At 61.2% G+C, this 27,125-nt stretch overlaps 3 protein-coding genes across 3 annotated transcripts; 2 read left to right on the top strand and 1 right to left on the bottom strand.

Annotated features, from left to right (window-relative positions):
- The first annotated feature begins 1,149 nt into the window (after positions 1-1,149).
- On the top strand, positions 1,150-6,950 carry GCHFR (GTP cyclohydrolase I feedback regulator). Its single transcript, XM_054171598.1, has 3 exons — positions 1,150-1,205; positions 2,701-2,795; positions 6,805-6,950. The coding sequence occupies exons 1-3, from the start codon at positions 1,170-1,172 to the stop codon at positions 6,926-6,928; spliced, it is 255 nt and encodes an 84-aa protein (XP_054027573.1). The 5' UTR covers positions 1,150-1,169; the 3' UTR covers positions 6,929-6,950.
- Positions 6,951-7,872: 922 nt separating this feature from the next.
- Positions 7,873-22,900, bottom strand: DNAJC17 (DnaJ heat shock protein family (Hsp40) member C17). Its single transcript, XM_054171596.1, has 11 exons — positions 22,791-22,900; positions 20,790-20,859; positions 19,761-19,819; positions 18,245-18,332; positions 17,554-17,636; positions 16,784-16,880; positions 15,974-16,023; positions 15,461-15,538; positions 14,759-14,839; positions 13,957-14,085; positions 7,873-8,059 (listed from the first exon to the last, which is right to left on the bottom strand). Exons 1-11 carry the CDS (start codon positions 22,866-22,868, stop codon positions 7,937-7,939), a joined length of 936 nt encoding a protein of 311 aa, XP_054027571.1. The 5' UTR covers positions 22,869-22,900; the 3' UTR covers positions 7,873-7,936.
- Positions 10,855-12,488, top strand: C22H15orf62 (chromosome 22 C15orf62 homolog). Its single transcript, XM_054171597.1, has one exon. It carries the CDS (start codon positions 11,060-11,062, stop codon positions 11,588-11,590), a length of 531 nt encoding a protein of 176 aa, XP_054027572.1. The 5' UTR covers positions 10,855-11,059; the 3' UTR covers positions 11,591-12,488.
- Positions 22,901-27,125: the final 4,225 nt, after the last annotated feature.

Here is a 27,125-nt window from a genome sequence, read left to right as displayed (position 1 = left end):
CCTCTCTGGGCAGCCTGCTCCAGGGCTCCAGCACCCTTCAATTGAAGTTCCTCCTCTTCTTATGGTCCAGTTTGTGACCATTACCCCTGGACAAAGCCTGGTCCCACCCTCCTGACACCCACCCTTGAGGTATTGATCAGTATTGATGAGATGCCCCCAGCCTGCTCTTCCTCCTTCCCCCTCACGGAGATGTTCCAGGCCCCTCAGCACCTTTGCTATACCCTCTCCAGAAAGATGATTTGTTCTCCAGCTGCCAGGGTGGGCTTGGAGGGGGGAATTACCCCTTCAGCACCCAGAGAGGAAGTCTGTCTGGTCCCTGTCTCAGCAAATGAGCTTCTCCTCGGATTTGCCAGGGGTTTCATGCCCATGTTCCCAGCTCAGCAGCCCCCCAGACAGAGACTGCCCCCAGTAAGTGCTTTGGGGGAATGTTTGGAGATGACCCAAGGGTGGTACCTGGGATGCTCTGCAGGGTCCAGTGCCCCCAGCTGCCTGGCCTCTGGCCCACCACCTCCCACTCCTCATTTCCCTGGCCATCATTTCCTTTGTCCCCTTGCTTTGGTCCTTCCTCTCCTTGTCTGTTTTCTGCTGTTTGTTGTCTCCTGGTTCTTCATCTCCCTGCCTGTCATTCCCCTGTCCATTATCTCTTTGTTCATTGCCTCACTTTCCATTGTCCCCCAGCCCATCCCCCTCTCCATCCACTGCCCCCTGGTCCTTCATATCCCAGTCCATCATCCCCTGGCCCATCTCCTCCCAGTCCATCTCCTCCCAGCCCATAACTTCCTGGTCCATTTCTCCCTTATCCATCATCTCCTGTCCTCCATTGCCTGTCCCTCACCCCCCTGCCCATCTCCTCCACCCTTCCCGGGAAGCAGACCCGAGCCCCCCGGGGAGTCCGACGGCAGGCAGTGCCCCACGGGGCCGCGTACCCATCCCAGCCCCGGCGGGGACGGGCTCGGTGACCCAGCGGGGGCCAAAACCCACTCCGAGCGCCTTGAACACCCCTAGGAGTCCACTCGGGCCCCGGCCCCGCCGTGGCCGCAGCCGGGCCGGGCGGGTCCCAGTGCCCGGTGCTCGGGGGCGCGCCGGGGCGGGGCGGGAGGCTCGGGGCCGCCCCCGGGCACGGCCCCCCAGTAGCGGCGGGAGCGGAGCGGGAGCGGCGGGAGCGGACCATGCCGTACCTCTTGATCAGCACCCAGATCCGCATGGTGAGCCCGGCCCGGGCGGGCACCGAGGGGCACGGACGGGGCAGGGGGATCTGCCGGCGGGACGGGAGCGGCGGGGCACGCTCTGCACCGGGCACCGCTGCTTCGGCAGCCCCCGGGGCTGTGCTGCTGCTGGGAAGATGTGAGGGGCTCCGGGGGCGATGCCCAGCAGATTTAGGGGGTCCCCAGCACGGTCATGCTGTGCCCCGGTGCGAGGTGCCCGGCACGGCAGAATCACCCTTGCACCTCCACCACGCTCATGCCTCCACAGCCCCACACCTCCATCACCCCGTGCCAAAGGGCAGAAGGTGCCAAGGAGTAAGAGAGTCCCTGGGGTTCCGCCCCACAGCTCCTTTCCCATGAACCCTTCCCAGCACAGAATTCAGAACTTGCTGCCGGAGCTGAGGAAGCTCAAAGGAACCAACCTGGGGCTGCTTGTCCTGGCTCCTGCTTTTCACTCCAAAGTGGTTTCAGGCTGGGGAACACCGACGGAGCGGGAGGGATGGGCACTGCTGGCACTGCTGGCACTGGCACTGCTGGCACTGGCACTGCCGGCCGGGGCTGGGCTGAGAGCTCTCTCTCGAGCCCCTTGTGTCCCCTGAGGGCACGCAGGAGGAACTCTCTTTTCCTGCCCTCGCTGGTGAGGAGCTGATAGCTGTGGGTCTCGGGGGGCTTATCCTTTGCCCAGCACAAAGGAGAGCCACAGTAGAGGGGTGTGGGTTCGTGGTAGGAAAGGGAGTAACGGTGAAAAGAAGCAGCTGGCACCCTGCTGGGGGTTGGTGAAGCTGCTGAGCTGTCCCCTCACACATCCCACGCCCAGGGAGCTGGGAGCAGGCACCTGATGCTGGCAGCGAGGGCTGGGGCCATGCCAGTGGATGGAGACGTTGCCCCTCTGGAGCCTTGGGAAGCTGCTCTCCAGCAGGACATAGCAAACACCCCCCCTGAAAGCTGGCACCGGGCCCTGGCTGGGCACAACCCAGCCTGGCCTTGCTGTAGGCTCAGCTTTGCTGCTTTCCCGGCAGTGCCCCAGGGCAGGGATGTGTCACTGCCCCCTGGCACATCTCCCGTGGGGCTCCCAGCGTGGGGCAGCAGGCAGCAGAGTGCCCTTGCCAGCTCCACAGAGCCTGGCACTCGATCGCCAGCACTGCACAAGTGTGTCTGCCCGGGATGGGCTGGGGGCTTGGTGCTGTCAGGGGGCAGACCGCCCCTCTCTGCGGCTCCCTTCCCCTGTCCTGCAGGGCGCTGGGCACAACTGGCGCGCAGGAGGTTCGGTCAGCTCTCCTGCGGACCTCCCGGGGGTGGCTCCCGGAGGAGCGGAGCCGCCGAGAGCTCAGCCAGCAGGTGGCCCCCCAGGAGCAGAGCCACCAAGGGCCTCCCCGGGGCCGGGCAGGCGGCTCGCAGCGACCCCGGCCGCAGTGAAGCTCCTCCTGGAGCCGCAGCGGGGAGCGGGCCGGGAGCAGCCGTGCTGCCCGCATCACTCACCGCCGCTTCCCTGCAGGAGGTTGGCCCCACCATGGTGGGGGATGAGCACTCGGACCCCAGCCTGATGAGCTTCCTGGGCGCCACGAAGAGGAACATGCTGGGGAACAACTTGTAAGTGCTCCTGGGTGACACTCCAGGCTCTCTGCTCCCCTTCCCCACAGAGCACACAACATCCCCACCCCTCGTTCCCTGCGGCACCTCCTGGCTGCATGCTTAATCCCGGGACTAGCTGATGGTGGCAGGACCTTGCCCTGCCTGCTGGTGCTCACCGAGGGAACACTGCCCGAGATTTCATTCAGTTCTTTCCTTTTCCTTCCTCTTTTTCCTTCCACTTTCAGCACCTGACCTCCCCTCCTTCCCTGCCCCGGGGCGCTGGGGGTCTCACCTGGCATGTCCTGGCACAGTCAGCATTTGAGTCTCTGCCTTCATCCTCCATGATCCTGAAGGTCTTTTCCAGCCTAAATGGTTCTGTGACTCATCCCACCCTTGCTCCTCACAGACAAACCTCCTCTGCCTCACTACCATCTCCCTCTTAGTGCCCCCTCCAGCCCTGAGGTGCTCAGAAGCAGACGGTGCCATCCCATCCTGCTCTGGCTGGGGCTGCTTTTGGTCCCCAGCCACCCAGCACTCTCCTCCACAGCCTGTCCCTTCCCATTCAGCTCTCCCCACTGGCACTGGGAGGTTTCTCCCCATTCTCTGCCATCTGAGCCAGCCCCTCCTGAGGCTCTTCTTTGGGCTGTTGATCTGAGCTGGAGCCACTTCCCACCACGTCCCTTCTCACCCCAGCCCATTGAACTGTCTGTCCCCAGCCCCACCTGGACATTGTGACCCTGGGCAGCCTCCTGTGGGTGACCCTGCTGGAGCAGAGGGGTTGGACTAGATGATCTCCAGAGGTCCCTTCCAAGCCCCACCATGCTGGGATTCTGTGGTGAGAACCCTTCTGAACACAAACTCAGGGCACTGCCAGCTCCCCACTGCTTCAGGGAGGCTTGGTGCCAGGCCCCTTGCCCTGCCCAGCAGCTTGGGGTGGCTTTGCTGGGCTGAGCCATCTCCTGCTGCTGCTCCCATGCCTGTGGGTGGGCAGGAGATTGGCAGCAGAGCTTTGTGCTGGTGCCTGCCAAGCCCAGCCTGGGAGCAGGCAGGGAGTTATGCAATGGGAGAGAGGAGACCTGAGGGGGGACAAAGAGGCTTCCAGAAGAGAGAAGGGAGATGGCTCCTGGGAGATGGGATCAAGGGTGCCTAGGACTGGGATGGAGGAGAAGGAGATCAAACATGGCTGTGGGGACTGCCCCAGCAGCCCAGGAGGTGCAGCACTGTTAGGAACCATTCTGCTTGCCTGGGAGAAGGGATCTGAGCACTCCATGGGATTTGCTGAGGGACTCCCCACCTTCCACCCCTCCCTGTGGCCTGGAGCGTTCTGAGCTCCACCTGGCACAGCCTGTGGCAGGGCAGCTCCGCGGTGTCCCCCTGGCTCTTCTTCCCTGTTTGAGCAGCTGGGGTGGAGGAAATCAGCTGGCTGGGCTGTGGCTGCTGACAGCCCAGGGGCAGGGCAGCAGGCCAGGAGGGTGAGCTCCAGCTGCTGTGCTGCCAAAAATCCAACCAGGGATGGAAGCTCCAGCAGCTGCCCCATGGCCCAGCAGGATTTTCCACCCACCCCAGTTCAAGGCTTTGCCAGCAGCCAGCCTGGCTGCAGGATGCTGAGGATCTTGCCCTTCCTGGAGCACTATGTGCCCCAAAACCTTCAGCGGGACCTGGGGGAGCCTGGAAGGAAAGGTCTGGGCAGCAGGGACCTGCTGGGGCACACTCAGCCACAGATGAAGTACTTGCAGGCAGTAGTGCTTAGCTTGCCCCTCCCCACAGCAAGGACATGGAGGGGCTGGAGGGTGTCCAAAGAGGGCAGAGAAGCTGGGGAGGGGTCTGGAGGACAGGGCTGGGGAGGAGCAGCTGAGGGACCTGAGGGTGTTCAGCCTGGAGAAAAGGAGGCTGAGACCTCCTGGCTCTCTGCAGCTCCCTGAGAGGAGGCTGGAGCCAGGTGGGGGTTGGGCTCTGCTCCCCAGGATCAGATGACAGAAAAGAGGCAATGGCCTCGGGGTGTGCCAGGGGAGGCTGAGGTTGGAGAGGAGGAAAAATTTCTTTGCTGGAGGAGTGGTCAGGGACTGGCACAGGCTGCCCAGGGAGGTGCTGGAGCCCCCATGCCTGGAGGGGTTCAGGTAATGTGTGGCCATCTCTCCCCTGTGCTGTGCCCCTGCTGGCACATTCCCCAGGGCAGAGCCAAAGCCCTCCCCAAGGAGCTAGGGCGGCTGGGCAGGGGTCCCCAGCTCACCGGCCCCCTCCCTAGCAAAGCTGCATGTGGAGGATGCCACTGCCCCAGCTCAACCCCATCCCCAGGTGCTGAGCTGGGTCCCTGGCTCTGGCAGAGGTGGCAGCAGGGCAGCCAGGGCAGGGGTTCAGCCGTGGGCAGTGTCCTCTCCAGCCTCGGGTGGCTTTTCTGTTCCCTGCTGGCATTTAGCTGCGGGGGAAAGCTTTGCAGATGCTTCCAGCCACTCCACCCCGACCCAAACTGGTCCCACGGGGAGACAGCAGCATATCTGATGGGCAAGGCATGCAGCCCTTTGTCCCTGCACACGAGCTGAAGCCCTGGGCAACTCCTTCCCTGCTGCCTGCCGCTGGGATGTGAGCCTCCTGCAGATACCAAACCAACCCCTCCTGCCCAGCTCCCTGCTCTGCACGATGGGAACAGCGTTCACCAGCCCCAGCGGGGCCCAGGGGGATGTGGCAACCCTCTCGGAGGAGGAATTAAGTTCAAAGCCACTTCTAATGATAGCCATTATCTGCACCCCACATCTGTAATTACAGCTAAGTATAGGCTGTCCCGGGAAGCCGGAGCAAGCTGCTCCATCCTGCTGCCCTCCCGGCCGCAGGGGCGCTCCCGGCCGCGGTGTGCAGCCGCAGCCGCCCGGCAGGGACGGGGGACCTTTGCCGTGAGGGTGAAAACGAGGAGAGCCTTTGTTGAGGTGCCCAAACGAGGTGGCCAAGGCTCCTGCAGCCCATCATTATCAGCCTCTCCAGCAGAGTGAGTCACCCCAGAGCTGAGCTCTTCTGGAGCTCATCCCAGCTGCTGGAAGAAACCCTGCAGCCAGGAGCTCTGCTGCAGGAACAGGGAGGTGCCAACCCCTGCACCAGCCACTGCAGCTCTGCTGCCTGCCCACCTCACTCATAGGCTCACAGACTGGTTTGGGTTGGAAAGGACCTCAAAGCTCATCCAGTTCCACCCCCCTGCCTTGGGCAAGGACACCTCCCACCAGCCCAGGCTGCTCAAGGCCTCATCCAGTCTGACTCTGGACACTGCCAGGCTTTGAACCTCCACAACTCCTCTGCCCCTCAGCACCCTCACGGGAGGAAATTTCCATCCCTTTTTCCTTCAGCCCATTCTGCCTCTGTGGTGCTGCCCTCCCCCTCTGCAGTCAGCCTCTCAGCTTCAGGGGAGGAGCAGCCTCGAGGGGTCAGGACAGCAGACACCAGAGTATAAAAGCTGGACAACGATGCCAGGTGCCAGCTCTGGACACCCACAGCACAGACTGCCAGGGCAGGGTGCTCCACCTCAGCCAGAAATGAAGCCCTTGGAAAACCAGGAACATCTTATCCCAATCCCCACACTCTTAGTACAGGCTTTAAAAGCAGTCTCAGACTGGTTTGGGTCGGAAGGGCCCCTGCAGATCACCCAGTTCCAAGCCCCTGCCCTGGCCCTGCTCTTTGTCGTTTCTCAGCACACCTGCACCCTCCTCCCGTGCTCTTCCCAGGGATTTCTGCCTTCCTTTTCCTGTCAGCTGCCAGCTGTGGATGCTGGTGAGCCCTCTGCTGCAGCTCCAGCCCAGCTAACCAGGCAGCACTTGGCTTTGGCCGACCAGTCCTCACACCACGTTCCAGCTGACCACAGCCCTCCCCTTTGGGCTGAGCTTTCTCCTTGGCCGGGTGGCTGTGGAGCTCTGGTTACCCAAAGCACTGTGCCACACAGACACGGTGCCAGCTGTGGCTGCTGTGGCTCAGCAGAGTCCCTTCCCCCAGGAGACTCTGCTCCCTTCCTGCCCAGCTCAGGTTTCCTCCTCCTGCCTGCTTGCAGCTCGGAGTACTACGTGCAGGAGGCGCCGCGGGTGGTGCTGGACAAGCTGGAGAGCTGCGGCTACCGCGTGGTGGCCATGACCGGCGTGGGGCAGACCCTGGTGTGGTGCCTGCACAAGGAGTAGCAGCAAGCCTCCTGCCAACCTCCTGCCTTCCTCCTGCCCCACAGCCTGCTGGACATCACCCACACAGCACGGACACCAAAGCTCTCCCTGCCTTTCCTTTCTGTCCCAGGCTCTGGGGCACGGGGGGAGGAGTGGTGCAGAGGCACAACTGGACCCGGTGCGAGGTTCCCATCCTGCTCCTTCACCACTGGGAGGAAGGAAGGGCTGCCCAGTCCAGATGGAGTCAGGCACTGAGAGCAGATGGCTCCACCTCTGCACTCAGTGCCATCTCTTCACACCTTCACCATCTCCTACTTACTGCATGCTGGAGGAAGCTCAAACAGTCCTCTGCCTCTTCCTCAGGGCCGCCCCAGGGAGGTCCACGCTGGGCTGCGAGGTCAGGGTGTGGGAGGAGGGAGGGCAGCCAAGCACGGATGGCATCCACCTCCTCCCTGAGGTGTGAGCAAGAAGTGCCCAACCTACCCTGCTCCCCTTCACCCAGCAGCAAGCCTGCTTCCTCTCCACGTGCTTGTGCTTGGCAGCAGCCTTCTGCCCCCAAGGGTGCTGCTGAGGTGTACCCTGAGCCTGGAACAGCCTGAGAGCAGCAGAGGAAGGGCTTGGGGACACGCTGGGTACAGGCTCTGTCACCTCAGCTGAGCAGCAGCCACGCTGGATGGTTTGGGTCTGTGCCTGGGCTGGGGTGACACCAATAAAATTCCTCTCAAGAGATCTTTCTGGGCATTGTCTTAAATAACCAAAACCTTCTGGGTCCGTGGCTCCTGAACAAGCCAGGAGGAAGTCAAAGCAGCTCCAAGGTTTGGTGCTCACCCCTGGGCAGGCAGCTGCTCTGGCACTGCCCAAGAGGTTAATGCACTCACTCTGCAGCCTCTGCACCATCTCTGCCCCCACACTGGAAGGGGGTGAGGGCTGCACTGCGACAGCAGCTTTAGAAAAGGAGATTTATTGGCTTAATTAAGAGACAGCTCTGGAGAAGAAGAGTGCTGGGTGGGGAGAAGCCATGCTCCGGGGCTAGGTGTGAGGCTCCTCCTCCTCTTCCCGCCGGAGCTGCTCAATGAGCTGCTGCCTCTCCGCCGCCTGGCGCAGCCTCATCATCACCAGGCTCTCGTAGTCTCGCTCCGACACCACCGAGGCCTGGGGGCAGCAAGCAGACACAGCCTGTCACAGGCAAGCCCCCAGCCCCTGCACCACCCTCAGCACCAGGAAGGTTGACCCCAGAGACCAGAGAATGGGTTGGGTTGGAAGGGACCTGAAAGACCATCCGGTCCCAACCCCCTGCCACAGGCAGGGACACCTCCCACCAGCCCAGGTTGCTCAAGGTCCTGTCCAGCCCGGCCCTGAAGCCCTGCATGGAGGGGGCAGTCCCAGGTAAGGTGCCCAGAGCAGGAGCTGCTCCAGAGCTGCTGGCAGGCAGGAGTGGGGCAGGCAGGCAGCACCATCGGCTGTGCCTGCTGGAGCAGCCAGGCTGGGTGGGGAAGCAGAGCGGCCTGGCTGTGGCTGGGCACTGTGGGCAAGCAGCCTGCTCTGCAAGTGCAGCCCTGGTGCCCCAGCTCAGCACATGCTGCACCCCTCAGACAGGGGTAATGAATACAACCCACCAAAGCTCCTGAGGCTTGGCCCTACAGCCAGAGAACAGAATCTCTGGGGTTGGAAAAGACCTCTAAGGTGATCAAGTCCAATGATTCCCTGACTCTGCCAGGGCTGGGGCTAAGCCATGGCCCTCAGCACCACATCTCTGCCTCCTTTAAACACCTCCAGGGATGGGGATCCGACCACCTCCCTGGGCAGCCTGTTCCAGTGCCTGAGAACCTTTCACTGAAGAAGTTTCTTATGTCCAACCTGAACCTCCTCTGGGGCAGCTTGAAGCCATTTCACAGAATGCCAGGTTGGGAGGGACCCCAAGGACCACCTGGTCCAACCCTTCCAGGCTCCATCTTCCCAGTGCCAGGCAATTTCCTCTTATCCTCTCACTTGTTAGCAGGGAGAAGAGACCAAATGCAAGTGGCTGCAGAAGGAAGCCCACCAGCTCTGCTCCTGGAGCTGACACAAGGATGCTTCAGACCCCAGCAGCTCTTGGAGCCTCTGTGCTGCGTGTGGCAGCAGCTGACAGCTGCTACCGTGCAGCAAAGTGGTGGGTTTGGCACTCTGCTTGCACAAGCCACTGAACATTAGTAGGTGGCCTCAGTGTTTTGGAGGTGCTCAAAGTGCTGCAGTGCTTGGAAACATCCATCTCCTCTGGCTGACAGCTCAGGTGGAGCTAAAAAGAGTCTTGACAGGGTGAATGAAAAAAGAATCTCCCATTCACTGCTCTAGGAACTGGAGCTGGCTGTGCTTTGAGGACACCTGAAACAGCAGGGACAAAAAGGCAACAGAGCAGCTCAGCAAGGCCTTCTCTAGGCTGGAGAAGAGCAGCCTGAGGGGGATCTCATCAGTGCTGATCAATACTTCAAGGGTGGGTGCCAGGATGGGACCAGGCTTTGTTCAGTGGTGCCCAGGGACAGCACAGAGGGCAGTGGGCACAGACTGGAACATCAGAAGTTCATCTGAACATGAGGAGGAACTTCTTTAATTGAAGGGTGCTGGAGCCCTGGAGCAGGCTGCCCAGAGGGGTGGTGGAGTCTCCATCCCTGGAGAGATTCCAGACCTGCCTGGATGTGTTCCTGTGTGACCCTCTCTAGGTGACCCTGCCTTGGCAGCAGGGTGGGACTCGATCTCTGGGTCCCTTCCCCCACTACCCCTCTGTGACTCTGCATGAAAATGGGGCAGGTGCAGATCTGTTCTGCTGTGCCCTCAGACCAGCTCCTCCAGCTGTGGGGCCAGAAAGAGAAGCTCACAAGAGATGGGGAATGAGGAGACCAACACACCCTAAGGGGCATTTGGGGAGTCCCCGTTCAGAGCTGCAGCAGTGTGCACTGTGGCTGAGAAAGCAGCAGACTGCATCAGCCTCCAGAGGCAGAACCAAGCTTCAAAGCTGCTGCCCACCAACCACAGAGCCTCACTATCATCTCCCTGGCTGAATGAAGCAGCCTAGATGAGACTCATGCAGATGAATCACCCATCCAAACCTGAATCACCACCTCAACACTCTGCATTTACATTTAAAACAGACAAGAGATTATTTCTGGCCTCCTTTGGGAGCTCTGCTGATCCAAAGAGCCACCAGGAGAGCACCAGGGGAAGCAGCAGACAGATCCAAGATGGGCTACCAGTCCCTGAGAGCTCTGCAGCAGGCTGGGTGCTGCTAGGGAGCTCCAGCTCCAGCTCTTCTGCTCCAGCAGAGCGTGGGCTGGAGCTCTGCTGCTCCACACACCTACTTCCTGCAATCCTGGCAATTACCAGCAGTGTAAAGCCCAGGTTCTGACGTGGCTGACTCAGCAAGGGCTTGGCTCAAAACAAACACTTCCACACAGAGAGCTGCAGCCTGGGAAGCAGTGACAGGAGGCACCTGAAGGGAAGGAGGACTTGGGGATTCTCAGTGCTCTGGGTCCCAGCTGGCTGCACCCTCCCTGGGCTTGCTTCTCCCAGCGCTCCGCTCCCTGCCCGAGGTGCTCACGGCTCTCCCAGCGCTCCAGCGGCTTCTCCTCGCTGCCTGGTGGACTTGGGTGCTGCTGCCACACAGAGTAAGTTTATTTTCCCTTCAATTCCCCAAGGTTGGTCTTCCCCACCTGCATTTTGCTGCTTTTCAGCTTCCTCTGGAGCGTGTTCCATCGGCTTCCTCCGGCGGGACTGAGTCACCATCTCCCTTCCTGCCACCCACGGAGCTTTTGCGGTGCCCTTCCCCGAGAAGGTGGCTGGTTACCATGGCACCCAAGTGCCCTTCTGTTCTAGATGCTGGATCGAGTCTGTTCTCATGGTGACTGTGTGCCTCTGCTGTTCCTCACCAGCTCGCTCCTGAAGCGGATTCCCTACCCTCAGCCGCTCCTGCTCCCGCTCCCTCGCGCCGGGGCAGGCGCCCAGCACCTAGGGGGAGGTTTGCATTTCCTGCACTGCCAGCCTCTGCTTTCCTTACAGCCAGAGAAGAGGGAAGAAAGAAGCTGTTCCTGTTGGGTGACTCGCTGCAGGTCCTGCAGCTCCAGCCCAGCACCTGGCTGTGAGGAGCCAGCAGCCTCCTCCTCCCTGCTGCTCTCCACCAGCATGGACACGTGGCGGAGAGGCTCCATTAAGTCCACGACCTTCTTCAGACGCTTCTCACTCAGGAGGCACAAAAAGCTGGGCAACCAAGTCATCCTCTTGAACCAGAACAGCCACACTCTGGACAGTGATGGACAGTGCCAGAAGAGGGAATGCCTGAGGGACCTGAAGGACAAGTCCGATTACCTCTCGTGCCAGAGCGAGCAGAACCTGGCCAAGGCGCAGGCGCCTCCCAAGCCGCCCCGGCTCTACCTGGACAGCTCCAGCTGCCCCAACATCATCGACCACACAGACTCCCTCTCCGACATCTCCTTCTCTGGTGCTGCTCAGCAATACCACAAAGCCACTCAGACTCAGTTCCACAAGGAGCAGGCTACAGACTGCGGGAGCCCGGAGGCAGGCTCCCGGCACGGCAGCGCTCTCCCCGACCTCTCTGACCCCTTCCTGTCCTTCAAGGTGGACCTGGGGCTGTCGCTGCTCGAGGATGTTCTGCAGACCCTCAGGAAACAGAACCCCAGGGATTATGCCATTTGAGGGGCTTTAGCACTGAGCACATTGCCCTGCTGCTGCCAGTTTCTCCAGCCCTAGGAGGAAGGATGCTGCAGCACTCCTGCTGTGTGTGGCCTGTTCTGTTGTCCTCACCTCACCCCCCACAGACTCTCCTTGTCCTCGCCAAGGAGCCCTCTGGAGCAGAGCTCACAGGCTGCGTGCTCAGACCAGAGCTCAGCCTGCTGGAACCTCGTGGGCAAGCTTCCCCTGTGCACACCTGACTGCACATCTGCTCCTCATGGACAAAGGAACCGCTTGGCCAGAGACTTGCTCAGGGGATGTGGCTGTGACCCTGCGGCACAGGGACAGCAGGGCACACGGCACAGCCTCTGTGGGTAAGCAGCTGGCACAGAGACAGCAGCACTGCACCTCAAAGCCATAGCCACAGTGAGGACTGAGACACAAACTCTTCTTTCTCCTCCCACCATGTCTGGATGTGAAAAATCAAAGCTGCTCTTCTTTTCTCTCTGTTGTTCTTGTGGGTTTCTCTTCCCCCAACTCCAGTGCAGTTGGCACTCCCAGCCTGGGCACAGGTAAGCACCCACCTAGGTGGTTTGTTTACCCTACTGGCAGGAGAAGGGATGCTTCCAGATGCTGCTGCTCGAAGCATGCACTGATCTATCAGCTGTACAGATGTGGAGGAATAAATGTCTGTGACTGGAAGTGTCTTGTTGCCTCATTTCGCTGGTAGCAAGCCAGGAAGAGCCCAGGCACCAAAAGCACAACTGGCAGTAACCAAGACCTATCCTCCCTGGCTCTGCCAGAGAGCTCTGAGTGAGGGTGGGAAGCAGTGTGGCTGTGCTCTCTGGGCTGGGAGAAGGCTGGAGCTTGGTCTTGCCTCAAGAAGTGTGCACAGCTCGGGCCAAGTGCCAGCTTGCAGAGGAACAAATGGCTCTGTACCCTGTGAGCTGGGCAGGGGAAGGGCTCTGCCAGGCAGGGGAAGGGTAAGCTGTCCAAAGGACACTGCAGGAAGTAAGGGGTCACCAATTCCTACCTTTTGTCACTGCTAGATTAGGTACCAGAGCTGCTCTTAACCCACTGAAACCTCCATGCACCCAGCTAACCCCAAGCTGGCTACACTTCAGAGAAGGCACAGGTGGCTCCTGAGCTGCTGGAGTCACACCAGAGAACAGAACCCCAAACCTTCTGAAACCTCAGAGCAGCTCAGAAAAGATGCCAGTGCCAGGCAGGGAAGAGCTTTCCTCTGTGTGACTGAAGGGGTGGCCCCAAGCCAGCCAGGAGCACGGGCAGGGGGATCCCCGCACTGAGGGATCCCAGCAGGAAGACCTTGTCAGCAGCCAGTGCTTTGTGATGCTGCTGTGGCAAAATGTGCTCTTCACAGCTCTGTACAGCTGTGGTGTGCTCTGCAGAGCTGCAGCCATCAGCAGCCTTTGCCCTTTAACAGCTCAGGGCAGCACTGGCAGCCAGCAGCTTTTGGGCATCAAGCAGAACTTGGCTCCAGCAGCTCTCCAGGAGCTGCTGGACAATGCACACCCACTGCTGCAGAGGGGAACAAGCCAGGCCTGTGGGGCAAGTGCCTGGCACCCACTGCCTCCTGGCAGCACCACTTCTCCCCAGCCAGCCCTGCTGCCAACCCCCCCAGGCCTGGCTGGCAGGTGGCTGTCCTTCCCTGGAAGGCTGTGGAGCACACTGCTGGCTGAGCTGCCCAGGCAGGGGTGAGCAGGGTGCTGTTGCCATGAGAACACTCCTGAAGCAGAGCTGCATTTGCAGGCTGGGAACAAACCAGGGGGTGGCTACAGACAGAAATAGGAACAACCTGGAGGGAGCAGCAAATGGAAAGTGAGGGCAGCCTAAACCAGGATGAGATGACTGCAGCTTGAAAGCAAGAACATGGACCCTGGTGTCTGGGAAGCCAGGCAGGGTATGAAGGAGGAGGCAGGGAAGGGCTTGAGGCACTGGCAAGTGGCATCTGAAGACCTTGCTCTGTGTAGTCCAGAGGTAAACAGCTGAGGACAAGGCAGCTAAAAGCCATACAGTCAAGAGGAGCTATGACTGGATCCCAGAGTTTGGAAGCACCCCAGTGGAAGCAGAGCAGCTTGGAGACCTCAGCCTGGACAGCAAGAGTGCAGCTAACACAAGGCAGCAGAAAGGACAGAGAAGCACCAGCAGTGCAGCTCCTGGGGAAGGAGGCAAGCCACTGGCCACAGCCCCTCACCACTGAGGGCTCACAAGGGGCTGAGGAGGCTGTGCTCACCTGCTGCACACACAGCACCTGCATCTGCTGCTCCACCAAGCTAACCTTTCTCAGCAGGCTCCACACCAGCCATAGCCAGGGCTTCTGAACCCACAGAAGCAGCTCCAACTGCACCATCCCAACTGTGGCACCTCACCTGTGATGCCCTGGGCTGAGTGGTGCTGTCAGAAAGCAGAGTGCTGGGACTGCTCTGGGGCTGGCCCTCCAGCCAGGAAATCTTGAGGGGGTTATTCCTCAGGCCAACTTCATTCTTCACAGCCATCTCCTGAGAATGAAACCATTCTCCCATCAGCCTCTGAGCCTCAGACCCCACTCCCCCACAGGGCACTACCCACCATGACTTTCTCCACCTCAGCCACACAGAGCACCAACAAGGAAGGTTTCACAGCTGCCCTGCACAAGCAGCAGCCTCTGAGGGTCACAGCTGCATCAAGCACAGACAGAATCCACCCCTGTCAGTCACATCTGACCAACAGCCACAGAAATGGGGGGGGGCTGTTACCTGGATGTGAGGAGAGAGCAGTGGCAAGAGGAGAGGCTGCTGTGCAGTGTAAGTTCAAGCTGCTGAAGCGCTGCCATTAGGGCAGTCAGTGAGCTCTGCTTCCACAGCCACACCAGCTCTCCAGAAGGAGCCTCTGCACCTCACTGAGCACATCCCCCAGAGAGCTGAGTGAGCAGCTCAGGGCCAGCTCTCAGAGCAGTCTCTCTCCCCTCTCCAGCCCCAGCCAGCTCGCTTTGTGCAGGGCCTGCACTGGGCTGATGCCTCCAGCTCTGCCACTCCCTTCAGCCACCTGCACCTTCAGCCTCTCACCACCCTTCTCCCCTGCCTGACTGACCAGGCAGCATCTGCAGGCTGCCAGCTGGGCAACCCCTCCCTCCTGCAGCACCCCTGCTTGCCCACTCTTCCCACACACACAGGGAGTCTCTGCCAGACTTACAGCAGCCTTAACTGAGGCAAACTCCACCACTGCACTCCCAGTCCTCCTGCTGGAGATCAGCAAGTTGAGCACATCTCCATACTGCTGAGACAAAGGGAGAGAGGGAAGTTAATTACAGAGCCAGAGGAGATGTCAAGTTCATGCCTGGCATGAAGGCAAAGAGCAGACATGTGTTTCCACAAACAGGAGGCTTCAGCTGACACCCTGCACGGGGCTCCCACTGATCCCAACCTGTCAGAACTCCTGGCCCTCCAGGAAACAATCCTGGGGAGGCATGGAGCTACACACTGCTGCCAGCAAGCCCCAGTGCAAGAGGGCTGCTCACTCAGAGTGCTACAGGAGGTACCTGGGTGAAGGGAAAACAAAGACCAACGCTGGGATTAGTCAGATCAAAGGTCTGCTCCTGCCTCTGACTTCCCACAGCAGCCAACATCCAGTGCTCTGAGGGAAGGCAAAGATGGACACAACCACAGAGCCAGACAGGGCATGAGCCATCAGTGGGAAGGCTCTGCATTTGCTCTGCCTCAGCAGAGGTGCCAGCTGGGGGATGCAGCAGGCAGTGCCCTCTGCAGATGGCAAGAGAGGGCTGAACAGGAGAGAGGAAAATCAGCCTCTAGGGGTTTACAGCCCCCCAGCATCTCCTGTCCTTCCTTACACTCTGAGCAGGGGAACACCAAGGAGGAAGAAAGTGCCAGACAGGACCTTTTGCAGGATCTGCAACAGAACTTCCTCTGTGTATCCTCCTCTGGTCTCATCTTCTTTCCTGCATTTCCATTTTAGCTGGAAAATAAACACAAGAAGTTGGTTGTGCCCATTTCAGGGTCTGCTGCCATGCTCCATGCAGCTCCTGCCACCTGCACAGGACCTGGGTTTGCTGTTCACAGCAACACTCCAGAAGTGCCAAGGCAGTGTCAGCAGCATCTCAGTGTGCACAGGGAACACATCCTTTGGGGAATAGAGAGAAACACTGCTCAGTGCAGCAGCAGAGCTCAGACTGTACCAGGGTCATGAGCAGATGCTTTGCCAAGCTTGAAGCAGAGGCAGCTCAATTTCAGGCTCCAGAGCAGACAGTAGAGAAGAGGGTGAGGGAGGAAGGGTAAGGCAAGGACAGGAGCATGATGCACACAGACAGAGCTGATCAGTCCCTCCTGCTTTCCCAAGCTGCATAATGTGCCACCAGCTCTCACCCAGCCCAGCTGTGTCAGGATGTCTTACTTTGAGTTTAGGAGTTACTTTGTCTTCTGCTCTGCTTCTGTCTTGCTTGCCTGGAGAGGGAAAAGGAGAAGAGGACAAACCAGCAGATGAGTGAAGGCTCCTCAGTTAAAGAGCATTTAGCACAGACCATGGCAACAGCAAACACTCCTGGACTGCCACCACAACACTTCAGCCCCTAAAGGCACCAGAGGATGAGGCTCTGGGATTCTCCCGAGTGGGAGAGGCTAACTGCAGCTGCTGAACTACTTCAGACGCGGGAGCTGCCTGTTGCTGTGTGGCAGCACAGAAGGCAGAGGTTTTCCAGCCCAGTCTGTGCTCATTTCCTGACACTGCTGCTGCTCTTTGTACAAATTGGGATGAAGGCTGTGTGTGCCCAAGGAGCAGGAGAGAATCAAGGCCCAGAAAGCAAAGCCTCAGCAGCCACAGGTTAAACAACACTTCCTTCTCCATGCCCAGCCCCTTGTGGGTGGCAAGCACTGGGAGCTTTCTGAGGTGGCACAGAAGTGGTAACAATGACAACTCCATTTATGCAGACTTGGACCCCTCTCTGCTGCCAGCCTTCCACCCTGAGTGCTGCAGCTGTGGCAGAGGCCCCAGGCTCCCTGCAGCAGGCCATCTGGGGAAGTGCTGAGCAGCAGCAGCAACGAGGTGTGGAGGAGCAGGATGGGACCTCTAAGCAGGCAGCTCCACAGAAGCTCTTCTGGCTTATCTCTGAGAGAGGTGCTGAGCAGGATCCTGTACAAGGCTGCCACAGAAGAGCTGGAGACTCAGTGCATGCTGGCTGAGGGCTCCAGGCTCACCCCCTCTCACCTGGCAGCTGCTGCTCTCTCTCGAGCCGGATCTGCTCCCGGATGAGCCTCTGCTGCTCCTCCAGCTGCCGGGAGCCCTCCTCCCGCAGCCGAATTATCTGCGCCAGAGGAAGACCACAGATGGCTGAGGGTGCAGTCCTGTGCTTGGCTCATCACACCCAGGCTGCCAACAAGAGCTTCTCTTTCCACCCTCCTGCTTCTCCTGGGACAGCTGCACTGCGTGCCCCAAACCGATGCCCACGCGCCCAGTCCCTGTCAGCCAGCGCAGGACCCATCGGCCGCTGTGCCACAGGGCAGGCAAAAAGCACAGCCCCAGGCTGCCCCCACCTGCCAGGCTGCCCCCACCTGCCAGGCTGCCCCCACCTGCCAGGCTGCCCCCACCTGCCAGGCTGCCCCCACCTGCCAGGCTGGCCCCACCTGCCAGGCTGGCCCCACCTGCCAGGCTGGCCCCACCTGCCAGGCTGCCCCCACCTGCCAGGCTGCCCCACCTGCCAGGCTGCCCCCACCTGCCAGGCTGCCCCCACCTGCCAGGCTGCCCCCACCTGCCAGGCTGCCCCCACCTGCCAGGCTGCCCCCACCTGCCAGGCTGCCCCCACCTGCCAGGCTGCCCCCACCTGCCAGGCTGCCCCCACCTGCCTCTCTCCCCAGCAGGCTGAAGGAAGCAGCTGCAGAGAGAGCTGCTGCATCTCATCCCATGTTTTCATCACGACTGTGAGGACTTCCAGCAGCTCCTCCCCAGAGGAGCAGGGAAATGTAAGAATTCCTCTTTACCTCCTCTTCCAAAGTTCTTCTTGTCTTGACCTCCTCCTCCTCACTCTCCTGGGCCTGGGCTTCTCGTTCTCTGGCCTCCAGATCTGCAGAGAAAGAGACAGAACTAAAACAATCCAGAGAGAGCAGAGCTGGGGGATCACAAACGTGGGCACCTCCAGCAGCTCCAGAGCAGAGTCCTGACAGCTCTGCTCCATCTCCCCTGCCCTGCACATCAAGGTATCAGCAGCCTTGGCAGTCATTAAATGTCCCAGCTCCTTCCCACTGACTGTGGGAGATCTCAGAGGGCTACAGCACTGCACTGGCACAAAGGAGGCTCTGGCAGGCAGCAGGCTAATCAGTGGTGAATTCATAGGATCAGTTTGCTTGGGAAAGACCTCTGAGATCATCAGGTCCAACCCAGCACTGCCAGGCAGAGAGAGGTCTCTCCTCAGCCTCCTTTTCTCCAGGCTGAACACCCCCAGCTCCCTCAGCTGCTCCTCCCCAGCCCTCTTCTCCAGACCCTTCCCCAGGTTGGCTGCCCTCCTCTGCACCTGCTCCAGCCTCTCAATGCCCTTCTGGGAGCGAGAGGCCCAAAACCAAACCCCAGATTTGAGCTGTGGCCTCTCCAGGGCAATTGCAGCAGTGGAAGGAACACCAACATGCAGCCAGCGATGCCTTTGACCCAGGGGGAAGGAAGGTTTCTGCTCCTTACCAAGCTTCACTTTCTTTCGCCTCTCGTCGAGCTTCTGCGTCCTCTCCGCCGCCTGCTTCTTCGCCCTTCTCACTCTGTCATAGGCTGCCTGGCAAAGAACCAGCACACCAGGGTGAGCAGGGGCAACGTGGGAAGTGCTGAGCAAGGGCAAGATCAGACACTGCAATGCTGCAAGCAGGGCTGAAGCAGCTTCTGCTTCTCGCTGATGTTCCTCCTGGGCGTGCTGGAGCTAACACAAAGACCCTGAAAGCAGGAGGAGAAGCCAGGGCTCTCCAGATGGAGCCTGAAAGGGTGAGGAGCTCCAGAAGTGACTGCAAAGTGTACTGGAGAGAGTCTGGCCCATCTTTGGCAGGGGGAGAGAACATCTTGGTCTCCTGAACATAGCAAAAGCAGCTTTAGGGGTCCTGGTAACAGCCCAGGCTGGGTTCAGAGCAAGGCTTTGTGACCAAGAAGGTCTATTGTATGTGAAAGGTAACTTCACAAGGCAGATGTCTGACTCCTGTGGATGTGAGAGATCAAACTGCACAGCAGCAACACATCAAGGGGCACTATGCAGACCTAAGAGCTGGGGTAAAGAGGCAATTTCACCAGCACCTGTTTGAAGCCTGCCCAGCACTGCTCTGCAGTAGGTGAAGCCCAGAGCAGCAGACAGGCTCAGGCCCTACCTGCACAGCAGCTCCTGCAGAGGGGAGCACTGCTCTGCATTCAGCAGCCAGAGCAGCTGGGGCTTTCCCTCCCTGCATGGAAAGGGTTTGCTCAACACTTCTCCCTTTTTGAAACACAGAAGCCAAAGAGCTGCTGGATGCCAGAAGCTTGACTGCCCCATGGAGGGGAGCTGAGAGGCTTTGCTGGCATTTGAACAGAGTCATTCCAGGTTCTTAGAGCTCATCACCTGCACTGGCAAGGTCTCTCTCTGGAGTTGCTTGCTCATTGTTGGCTTGGTTTTTGTTCCCTCCCTTCACATGTCCAAGGACTTTCAGGCCCGGAGCAGAAGGCACTCAACCACCTCCTCATGGCAAGAGGAGAGCTCAGCCTACACCTGGCATCCTGCAGAGCTCCTGCAGCAAAGGGACAGAGTCTGTGATCCAGCTTTTTGCTTTCCCAGTCTCTGGTGCCCCATGGAAGGGCTCCAGGGCTCACATTCAGATGTTACTTATGTGTCAGACCTTGGCTTCAAGGAGCTGCCAAGGCAGTGCTGTCACAGGGGTTTGGAGCCCCTGGGCCAGCAGTCATTTATCATTTCTCTGTCCTGTGCCTGACACATCAGTAAAGACAGTATCTCAGCCTCCCCACAAAGAGGCAGAGCTACTCCCAGCACATCTCATCAGACAAAGAGCAGTGCCCAGGTTTGTATCTGCTATTTGATCTCATGGAGAACCAGAGGGAAAGCAGACAAGACTCACATTCACAAAGTCACCACTGGAGAAGGGAGCAGGACAGGCAGGGAAGGAGCTGCCAGTGCTTCTCCAGCATGTTTGCTGACAGTTACCCCCCACCAAGGGACCACCATCCTTACCCTTGCTGCTGCATCTGTGAGCACAGCTAAGGCCTGGGAGAGCTGGTGAAAGAGCTCCGCTGGGAACGAGAAGAGAAGAGAGTGAGGTGCAGAGAGCCAGGCTGTGCCCTGCAACCCCTCAGGGAAGGGAGCTGCAGAGCAGCAGAAAGAATCACCTTCCCAAAGCATCCCCAGGCCACCCCACAGCCAGGGTCAGCTCAACTCAAACCTCAGTGTAACTGAAGGAACAGAGCCTGGAACCATTGGCTGCCACAGAACCCTGGGCACCGTGCATCCAGGATCAGCCCCTCAGAAACGCTGCTCAGCCTGCAGCTCCCCACGGCAAACAAGTTCTCCCTTTCATCACCTGCAGCTTTGCAGCCTGCCTTTCACACCAACACTGCTCCCTCCCCTGTCACACCCATGCAGCCTCCCTGCATGCTTCGCTTCTCAGGCTCCTGCAGCTACCACTCCCTGGCTTTCCTCTCGCTGCTGGCTGCACTGTGCTGCAGCCCATCCAGCTGGCAGAGGCAGGATGCAGAGCGTCATTTCAAGGAGTCCTGGTGAGCACCCTTCCTCTACTTACCACCACTGCCTGTGGCTCCAAAGCCTACACCCAGAGCAGCTGCAGAAGCCAGGCTTTGCTGGCAGCTGAGGTGGCACTGCTCACAGGAAAGAGGGTTTCATCTTCTCATTGAAGTTGTGACTGCAGGAGGTAGGAATCAACCCAGCGAGCAGCCAGCAAACGCTGGGCACAGCATGGCTGCGGGGCTGGGATTCATGCACCACGGGGGAAGGCTTTGAGAGGCAGATGTGAATCTCAGCACTGGTTTAACCCTGCTGCCTCTAACTCCAGGTGTGCAGGGTCAGCCCTAGAGCCCAGAGCTCTCTGGCAGCAATGAAAACAGCTTCTGGCCCTGCATTTGTGCAGCTGCCATGACACAGAGCCAGACACTCCCTGCAGCAGGTGCAAAGGCAGAGCTGCAGTCAAGCAGAGCCACCTGCAGACGTGAGGACAGCCAGGAGGAGCTGTCTGTGTCCCCAGCTCACCTGCTCTGGGGTTGTCTGGGTTCTTGTCTGGGTGGCAGGTCAGTGCCTTCTGCCGGAACGCTGTCTTGACCTGGGGGAGACACAGGAGGTTACTGCCAGCTGGGAAAGCAGCCTGGGCAAAGAGAGACCCCAGAGCACTGCAGAGCAAAACCCCCAAAGCGTTCTGAGGGGTTGTTCTGTTGTAGGCTGTGCTGACATGAGCAGCAGGCTGTGGCTGAAGCAGCATCCATTTGCATTCTAGCTCCCCCAGGCCTGGCAGAAAATAAGGACCATGCCTGGAGTTCCAGCAGCTCCATCACCCCCTGGCATTGGCCTACCAGTAAGCTCTCCAGGGGCCAGCAATGTGCCCCTGTGGCCAAGAAGGCCAATGGCATCCTAGGGTGCCCCAGGGGGTTTGGACTCGATGAGGTCCTTTCCAACCCCTACCATCCTATGACTGTCCCCAAACAGCAAGAACCTCTGGAAGGCTGAGTGCTGACCCTCAGGGCTGTGCTTTGCAATCTCACTGTGCTGCAAGGACAAGCACCTGGGGCCAGGACACTGGGCAGGCAGGCAGCCATAGTTTGGGGGACTCCAAGCTTTTCAGAGCCGCAGCTTTCACTTGCAGCTGCTTTGTGTTACTGCAGTCAAACCTCACCACCACGAGAGTCAAGTCCGGCTCAGCAGGGCAGAGGGACACCGCTCCCTGCGCCATTCACTGGGCAAGTGCTGAGCCTGGCAAGGGGAAGAATGTTTGACCACGGGCTGCTCCGTCTCCTCTACACCTCGCGGAAGGATCAACTCCCTGAGCAAGTCACTGCCCCCGCAGAGCTGCGGCAGGGACCCAGCGGCAGCAGGGCAGCCAGGCAGGAAGAGCTACTCGGCACTGCCCAGCGAAAGGAACGAGCAGGAGCCTGGCCCCACCTGCTGGACAAAGCCTGGGCAAGGGAAATGGGCAGCTAAACCTGGCCTGGCCTCTTGCCTAAGCCTCCAGAGCAGACCGAGGTCGTTCAGCTCCCTGCGGCTCAGTCACAAGCGGCACAAGAGCCCTGGCAAGCTCCGGAAAGGCTTCTCAAAACAGCAAGGTTTCATCACTTGATGATGAGTCTTGCCCCACTCCCCTCACAGCTTGGCCATGCTGCTCTGCCTGCCAAGGGGCCTCTGGGGGGCTGTGTCATTCCACACAAGGATAAGCACCCTGTCCATTTGCAGCATCTCATCTGCCACCTTTTCCTTCCCTTAGACTCACAGGACCCAGTCTCTCCTTTCCCCAGTGCCTTGCACCTGGGTCATCACCGTGTGGAATTTCCAGGCAGCTTCCAAGCTGCTTAGTGCAGACTGCAGCTGCCCAGCTGTGCCCTGCGGTGCTGCTGCTGCTCTTTGCTGACAGCCAGCAATGCAATCTCCCTAAGGGGGAAACCGAAGCTTTCAAGTTAAACTTTGTACACTTACTGATGGTCTAACCCAGAGCCTTACATCCCTTGAAAAGTCGCTTTCCCAGGCCAGTTGCCAGCTCAGATCTCGTGTGCAGCGCTGACCTACCAATTACATATTACCCCCCAGACACACGTGTAACTTCAAACCACAGAAGGGACAAGATGACCTCTGGGGACCTCCAGCAGCTACAGCAAGCTCTAACGAGTGGGGTTCTGCTAACACAAGAAGCTTTCCTCCTGCAGGCACACACACAGACCAAGTGAGCGCAGCACGGTCGGATGCGAGCGCTGTAGCTCTCCCCCAGACGGTTCCACGCTCCGCCAAGCCAGGTCGTGCCCCCCAGGCTCCAGAGGAGCCGAGGGAAGGCCGGCAGCAGGAGAAGCTTCCCCAGCTGCGGCCCAGGGCAGCGCAGCCAGACTGAGGCAGCGCTTGGAGCGATGCTGAGCGGAGCGCCCGGAGGGCAGCGCACCCCGCGCCGCGCCCCAGCCGCCCCCCGCCCGCGGCCCCGGGGGCAGCGCTGCGCCGGGGAGGGGAAGGCCTCGCTCCGAGCGGGCCCCGGGAAGGCTTCCGGCCCGCGGCCCTGACCTCCTTCTCCGATGCCTTCTCGCCGACACCCAGCAGGCCGTAGAGGTCCAGCTGCAGCAAATCCTTCCCGACCGCCATCCCGAGCCGCTCCGCGCCGCCGGGCAATGCACTCCCGGTGTGTGCCGTGCGCTCTGCGCAGGCCCTGCCCCAGCCCCGGCCGGGGGCTGCCGGGAGATGGAGTCCTGTGGCGGCTGCTGCCTGCAACCTGCGGCCGGCGCGGGCCGGGCTCTCCCTTCCCTTTCTCCTGCTCTTCGCAGCAGTTAACTACTCCCTGCCGCAAGCAACTCAGGGCCACGCTTGGAGCAGGTCCTGGAGCACGGGGGGCTGAGCTCGACGGGAGCAGCAGAGGAGGGCCGTGAAGGGTAGGGGTGAGATCTGAGCCCCCAGGCAGTCAGTGTGTCCTGGGAGAAGGGGGCTGCAGGAGTGGGGAGCGGCGCGGGGCAAGCAGCCGTCTGCAGCGAAGAGCCCGGAACCAAGCCGGTGCTTGTCCTTCTGGCGGTGTCCCGGGGGGAAGTCCCAGCATGGCCCAGCAGAAGGCTCCAGCAGGCTGCTCCACAGACCCAGAGCGCCACCCCTGGGATCCCGCAGCCCTGTCGGGTGCAGGCATTGGCACATTCTTGAATGGCAGCCCTGACACACCAGGGCTCCAGCCCTGGAGCATGCTCTTGCACGGCGAACCTGGAAGGCATCACCACAGAGCCAGCCCAGCAGAGCCTGCAGTCAGTGCTTCTGCTGGCGACCACTGACAGGACATTGGCCACCGGCAGGCCACCGGCAGGCAACCGGCAGGCCACCGTGTCTTGCAGCACCGCTGTGGCCATGTGGGAGGTGCTCTTCTTCGTGGCCCAGAACTTGGAGCTCTTAAAGGAGTTCCCCTCTCTTCCACTGGGCAGTCCAGCACTGGTCATAGCCTGCTTTCCAAATGGGGCTCTTGTTCCCCCTGAGGCTGGAGCCTGTGTCTTCTGCATGTGGTGCCTGAAGGCCTGGGCCTCCGCCACGGAAAGCTCCTTCCAGGAGACTTTGTTTTGATTATCCCCAGCGCTGGGATGCCAAAAGTCCCCAGACAAACAGATCCCAGGGCAGTGCAAATCCCCGGAGCGTGTCCCCGCGGGGGCAGCTCCCAGAGGACCGCGAGCCCTAAGCGGAGAGGCGATGGCGCAAGGCGCTGCCCCCAGAGCCAGGCACCAGCCGCGACCGGCGCAAGGCACTGCCGCGGCTGCCCCGCGCCTCGCTCGCTCCCACCAATGGCAGCCGAGCCCCGAGGGGCGGTGCCTCGCTCGCTCCCACCAATGGCAGCCGAGCCCCGCGGGGCGGCGCCTCGCTCGCTCCCACCAATGGCAGCCGAGCCCCGCGGGGCGGTGCCTCGCTCGCTCCCACCAATGGCAGCCGAGCCCCGCGGGGCGGTGCCTCGCTCCCACCCACCAATGACAGCCAGCTCCCGCGGGGCGGTGCCTCGCTCGCTCCCACCAATGACAGCCGAGCCCCGCGGGGCGGTGCCTCGCTCCCACCCACCAATGGCAGCCGAGACCCGCGGGGCGGTGCCTCGCTCGCTCCCACCAATGGCAGCCGAGCCCCGCGGGGCGGTGCCTCGCTCTCATCCACCAATGGCAGCCGAGCCCCGCGGGGCGGTGCCTCGCTCGCACCCACCAATGGCAGCCCAGCCCCGCGGGGCGGTGCCTCGCTCGCACCCACCAATGGCAGCCGAGCCCCGCGGGGCGGTGCCTCGCTCCCACCCACCAATGGCAGCCGAGACCCGCGGGGCGGTGCCTCGCTCGCTCCCACCAATGGCAGCCGAGCCCCGCGGGGCGGTGCCTCGCTCGCTCCCACCAATGGCAGCCGAGCCCCGCGGCGCGGTGCCTCGCTCGCATCCACCAATGGCAGCCCAGCCCCGCGGGGCGGTGCCTCGCTCGCACCCACCAATGGCAGCTGTGGTCGGTTGAGAGCGGGCCTGGCTCTCCCTGCCCCAGAGAAGCCAACTCCCTCGGAGGAGCAAAGCTGGATTTACAAGCGTGTGTGGAAAGCAGGTTATATAGAACGCAATCTATACAGAATTTACTATACGGAAATATACAGCAGGGAAAAATAACACAACAAAATTCCCTCCCCGGGGAGGGTTTCCCCCCCTGTAACCCCCTCTCCCCCCCCCGTAACCCCCTCTCCCCCCCCCGTAACCCCCTCTCCCCCCCCCCGTAACCCCCTCTCCCCCCCCTGTAACAGCTTCTCCCCCCCCCGTAACCCCCTCTCCCCCCCCCGTAACCCCCTCTCCCCCCCCTGTAACAGCTTCTCCCCCCCCCGTAACCCCCTCTCCCCCCCCTGTAACCCCCTCTCCCCCCCCCCGTAACCCCCTCTCCCCCCCCTGTAACCCCCTTTCCCCCCCCCGTAACCCCCTCTCCCCCCCCCGTAACCCCCTCTCCCCCCCCAGTAACCCCCTCTCCCCCCCCGTAACCCCCTCTCCCCCCCCCGTAACCCCCTCTCCCCCCCCCGTAACCCCCTCTCCCCCCCCGTAACCCCCTCTCCCCCCCCCGTAACCCCCTTTCCCCCCCCCGTAACCCCCTCTCCCCCCCCCGTAACCCCCTCTCCCCCCCCAGTAACCCCCTCTCCCCCCCCGTAACCCCCTCTCCCCCCCCCGTAACCCCCTCTCCCCCCCCCGTAACCCCCTCTCCCCCCCCTGTAACCCCCTTTCCCCCCCCCGTAACCCCCTCTCCCCCCCCTGTAACCCCCTTTCCCCCCCCCGTAACCCCCTTTCCCCCCCCCGTAACCCCCTCTCCCCCCCCCGTAACCCCCTCTCCCCCCCCCAGTAACCCCCTCTCCCCCCCCGTAACCCCCTCTCCCCCCCGCCTCCCTTTTCCCCCAAAAGGGGCTAGAGAGAAGGGCAGTCAGTAAGGAAAGGAGCTGTTGATAGGCTTCAGAAGCACGTGCGGGACGGGTTTGCTTGTCCGGAGGTCAGCTCCAGCGAGCTCGCTGAGAATCGGGCAGGCAGAGGCAGGGCAGGCTGGCAGAGGCAGGGCAGGCAGGCAGAGGCAGGGCAGGCAGGCAGAGGCAGGGCAGGCTGGCAGAGGCAGGGCAGGCAGGCAGAGGCAGGGCAGGCTGGCACGGAGGGCAGGCTGAAACCCGAACTGAGAAAAATTCCAACGGCCCTGAAACTGCAAGGTGCATTCTGCCCCTCCAGCAGTGAAATCCCTTTGGAATACCAAAGCGCTTTCGTTCCGGTACCGAAAGATTCAGCCAGAGCACTCCCGACACTGTCTCTCTCTTAAAGGCGCAGCCTCAAACAGCCACAGCAGCCCAGCCCCGAGGCAGCTCGCACCCACCAATGACAGCCAGCTCCCGAGGGGCGGTGCCTCGCTCGCACCCACCAATGACAGCCAGCTCCCGAGGGGCGGTGCCTCGCTCGCACCCACCAATGGCAGCCGAGCCCCGAGGGGCGGTGCCTCGCTGTCATCCACCAATGGCAGCCGGGTGCCGAGAGGCGGTGCCTCGCTCGCACCCACCAATGGCAGCCGAGCCCCAAGGGGCGGTGCCTCGCTCGCACCCACCAATGGCAGCCGGGTGCCGAGAGGCGGTGCCTCGCCCTCATCCACCAATGGCAGCCGGGTGCCGAGAGGCGGTGCCTCGCTCGCACCCACCAATGGCAGCCGGGCCCCGCGGGGCGGTGCCTCGCTGTCATCCACCAATGGCAGCCGGGTCCCGAGGGGCGGTGCCTCGCTGTCATCCACCAATGGCAGCCGGGTGCCGAGGGGCGGTGCCTCGCTCGCACCCACCAATGGCAGCCGGGTGCCGAGAGGCGGTGCCTCGCTGTCATCCACCAATGGCAGCCGGGTCCCGAGGGGCGGTGCCTCGCTGTCATCCACCAATGGCAGCCGGGTCCCGAGGGGCGGTGCCTCGCTGTCATCCACCAATGGCAGCCAGGTGCCGAGGGGCGGTGCCTCGCTCTCATCCACCAATGGCAGCCGAGCCCCAAGAGGCGGTGCCTCGCTCTCATCCACCAATGGCAGCCAGGTCCCGAGGGGCGGTGCCTCGATCTCATCCACCAATGGCAGCCGAGCCCAGAGGGGCGGTGCCTCGCTGTCATCCACCAATGGCAGCCGAGCCCCGGGAGGCGGTGCCTCGCTCTCATCCACCAATGGCAGCCGGGTGCCGAGAGGCGGTGCCTCGCTCTCATCCACCAATGGCAGCCGAGCCCCGAGAGGCGGTGCCTCGCTGTCATCCACCAATGGCAGCCGGGTGCCGAGAGGCGGTGCCTCGCCCTCATCCACCAATGGCAGCCAGCTCCCGAGGGGCGGTGCCCCGCTGTCATCCACCAATGGCAGCCAGCTCCCGAGGGGCGGTGCCTCG

Source organism: Dryobates pubescens, chromosome 22 (genome assembly GCF_014839835.1).
Source record: "Dryobates pubescens isolate bDryPub1 chromosome 22, bDryPub1.pri, whole genome shotgun sequence".
In the NCBI taxonomy this organism is placed as follows: Eukaryota; Metazoa; Chordata; class Aves; order Piciformes; family Picidae; genus Dryobates; species Dryobates pubescens.
The sequence above is the reverse complement of the archived record's forward strand: the minus strand, read 5'-3'. Positions and strand labels throughout refer to the sequence as shown.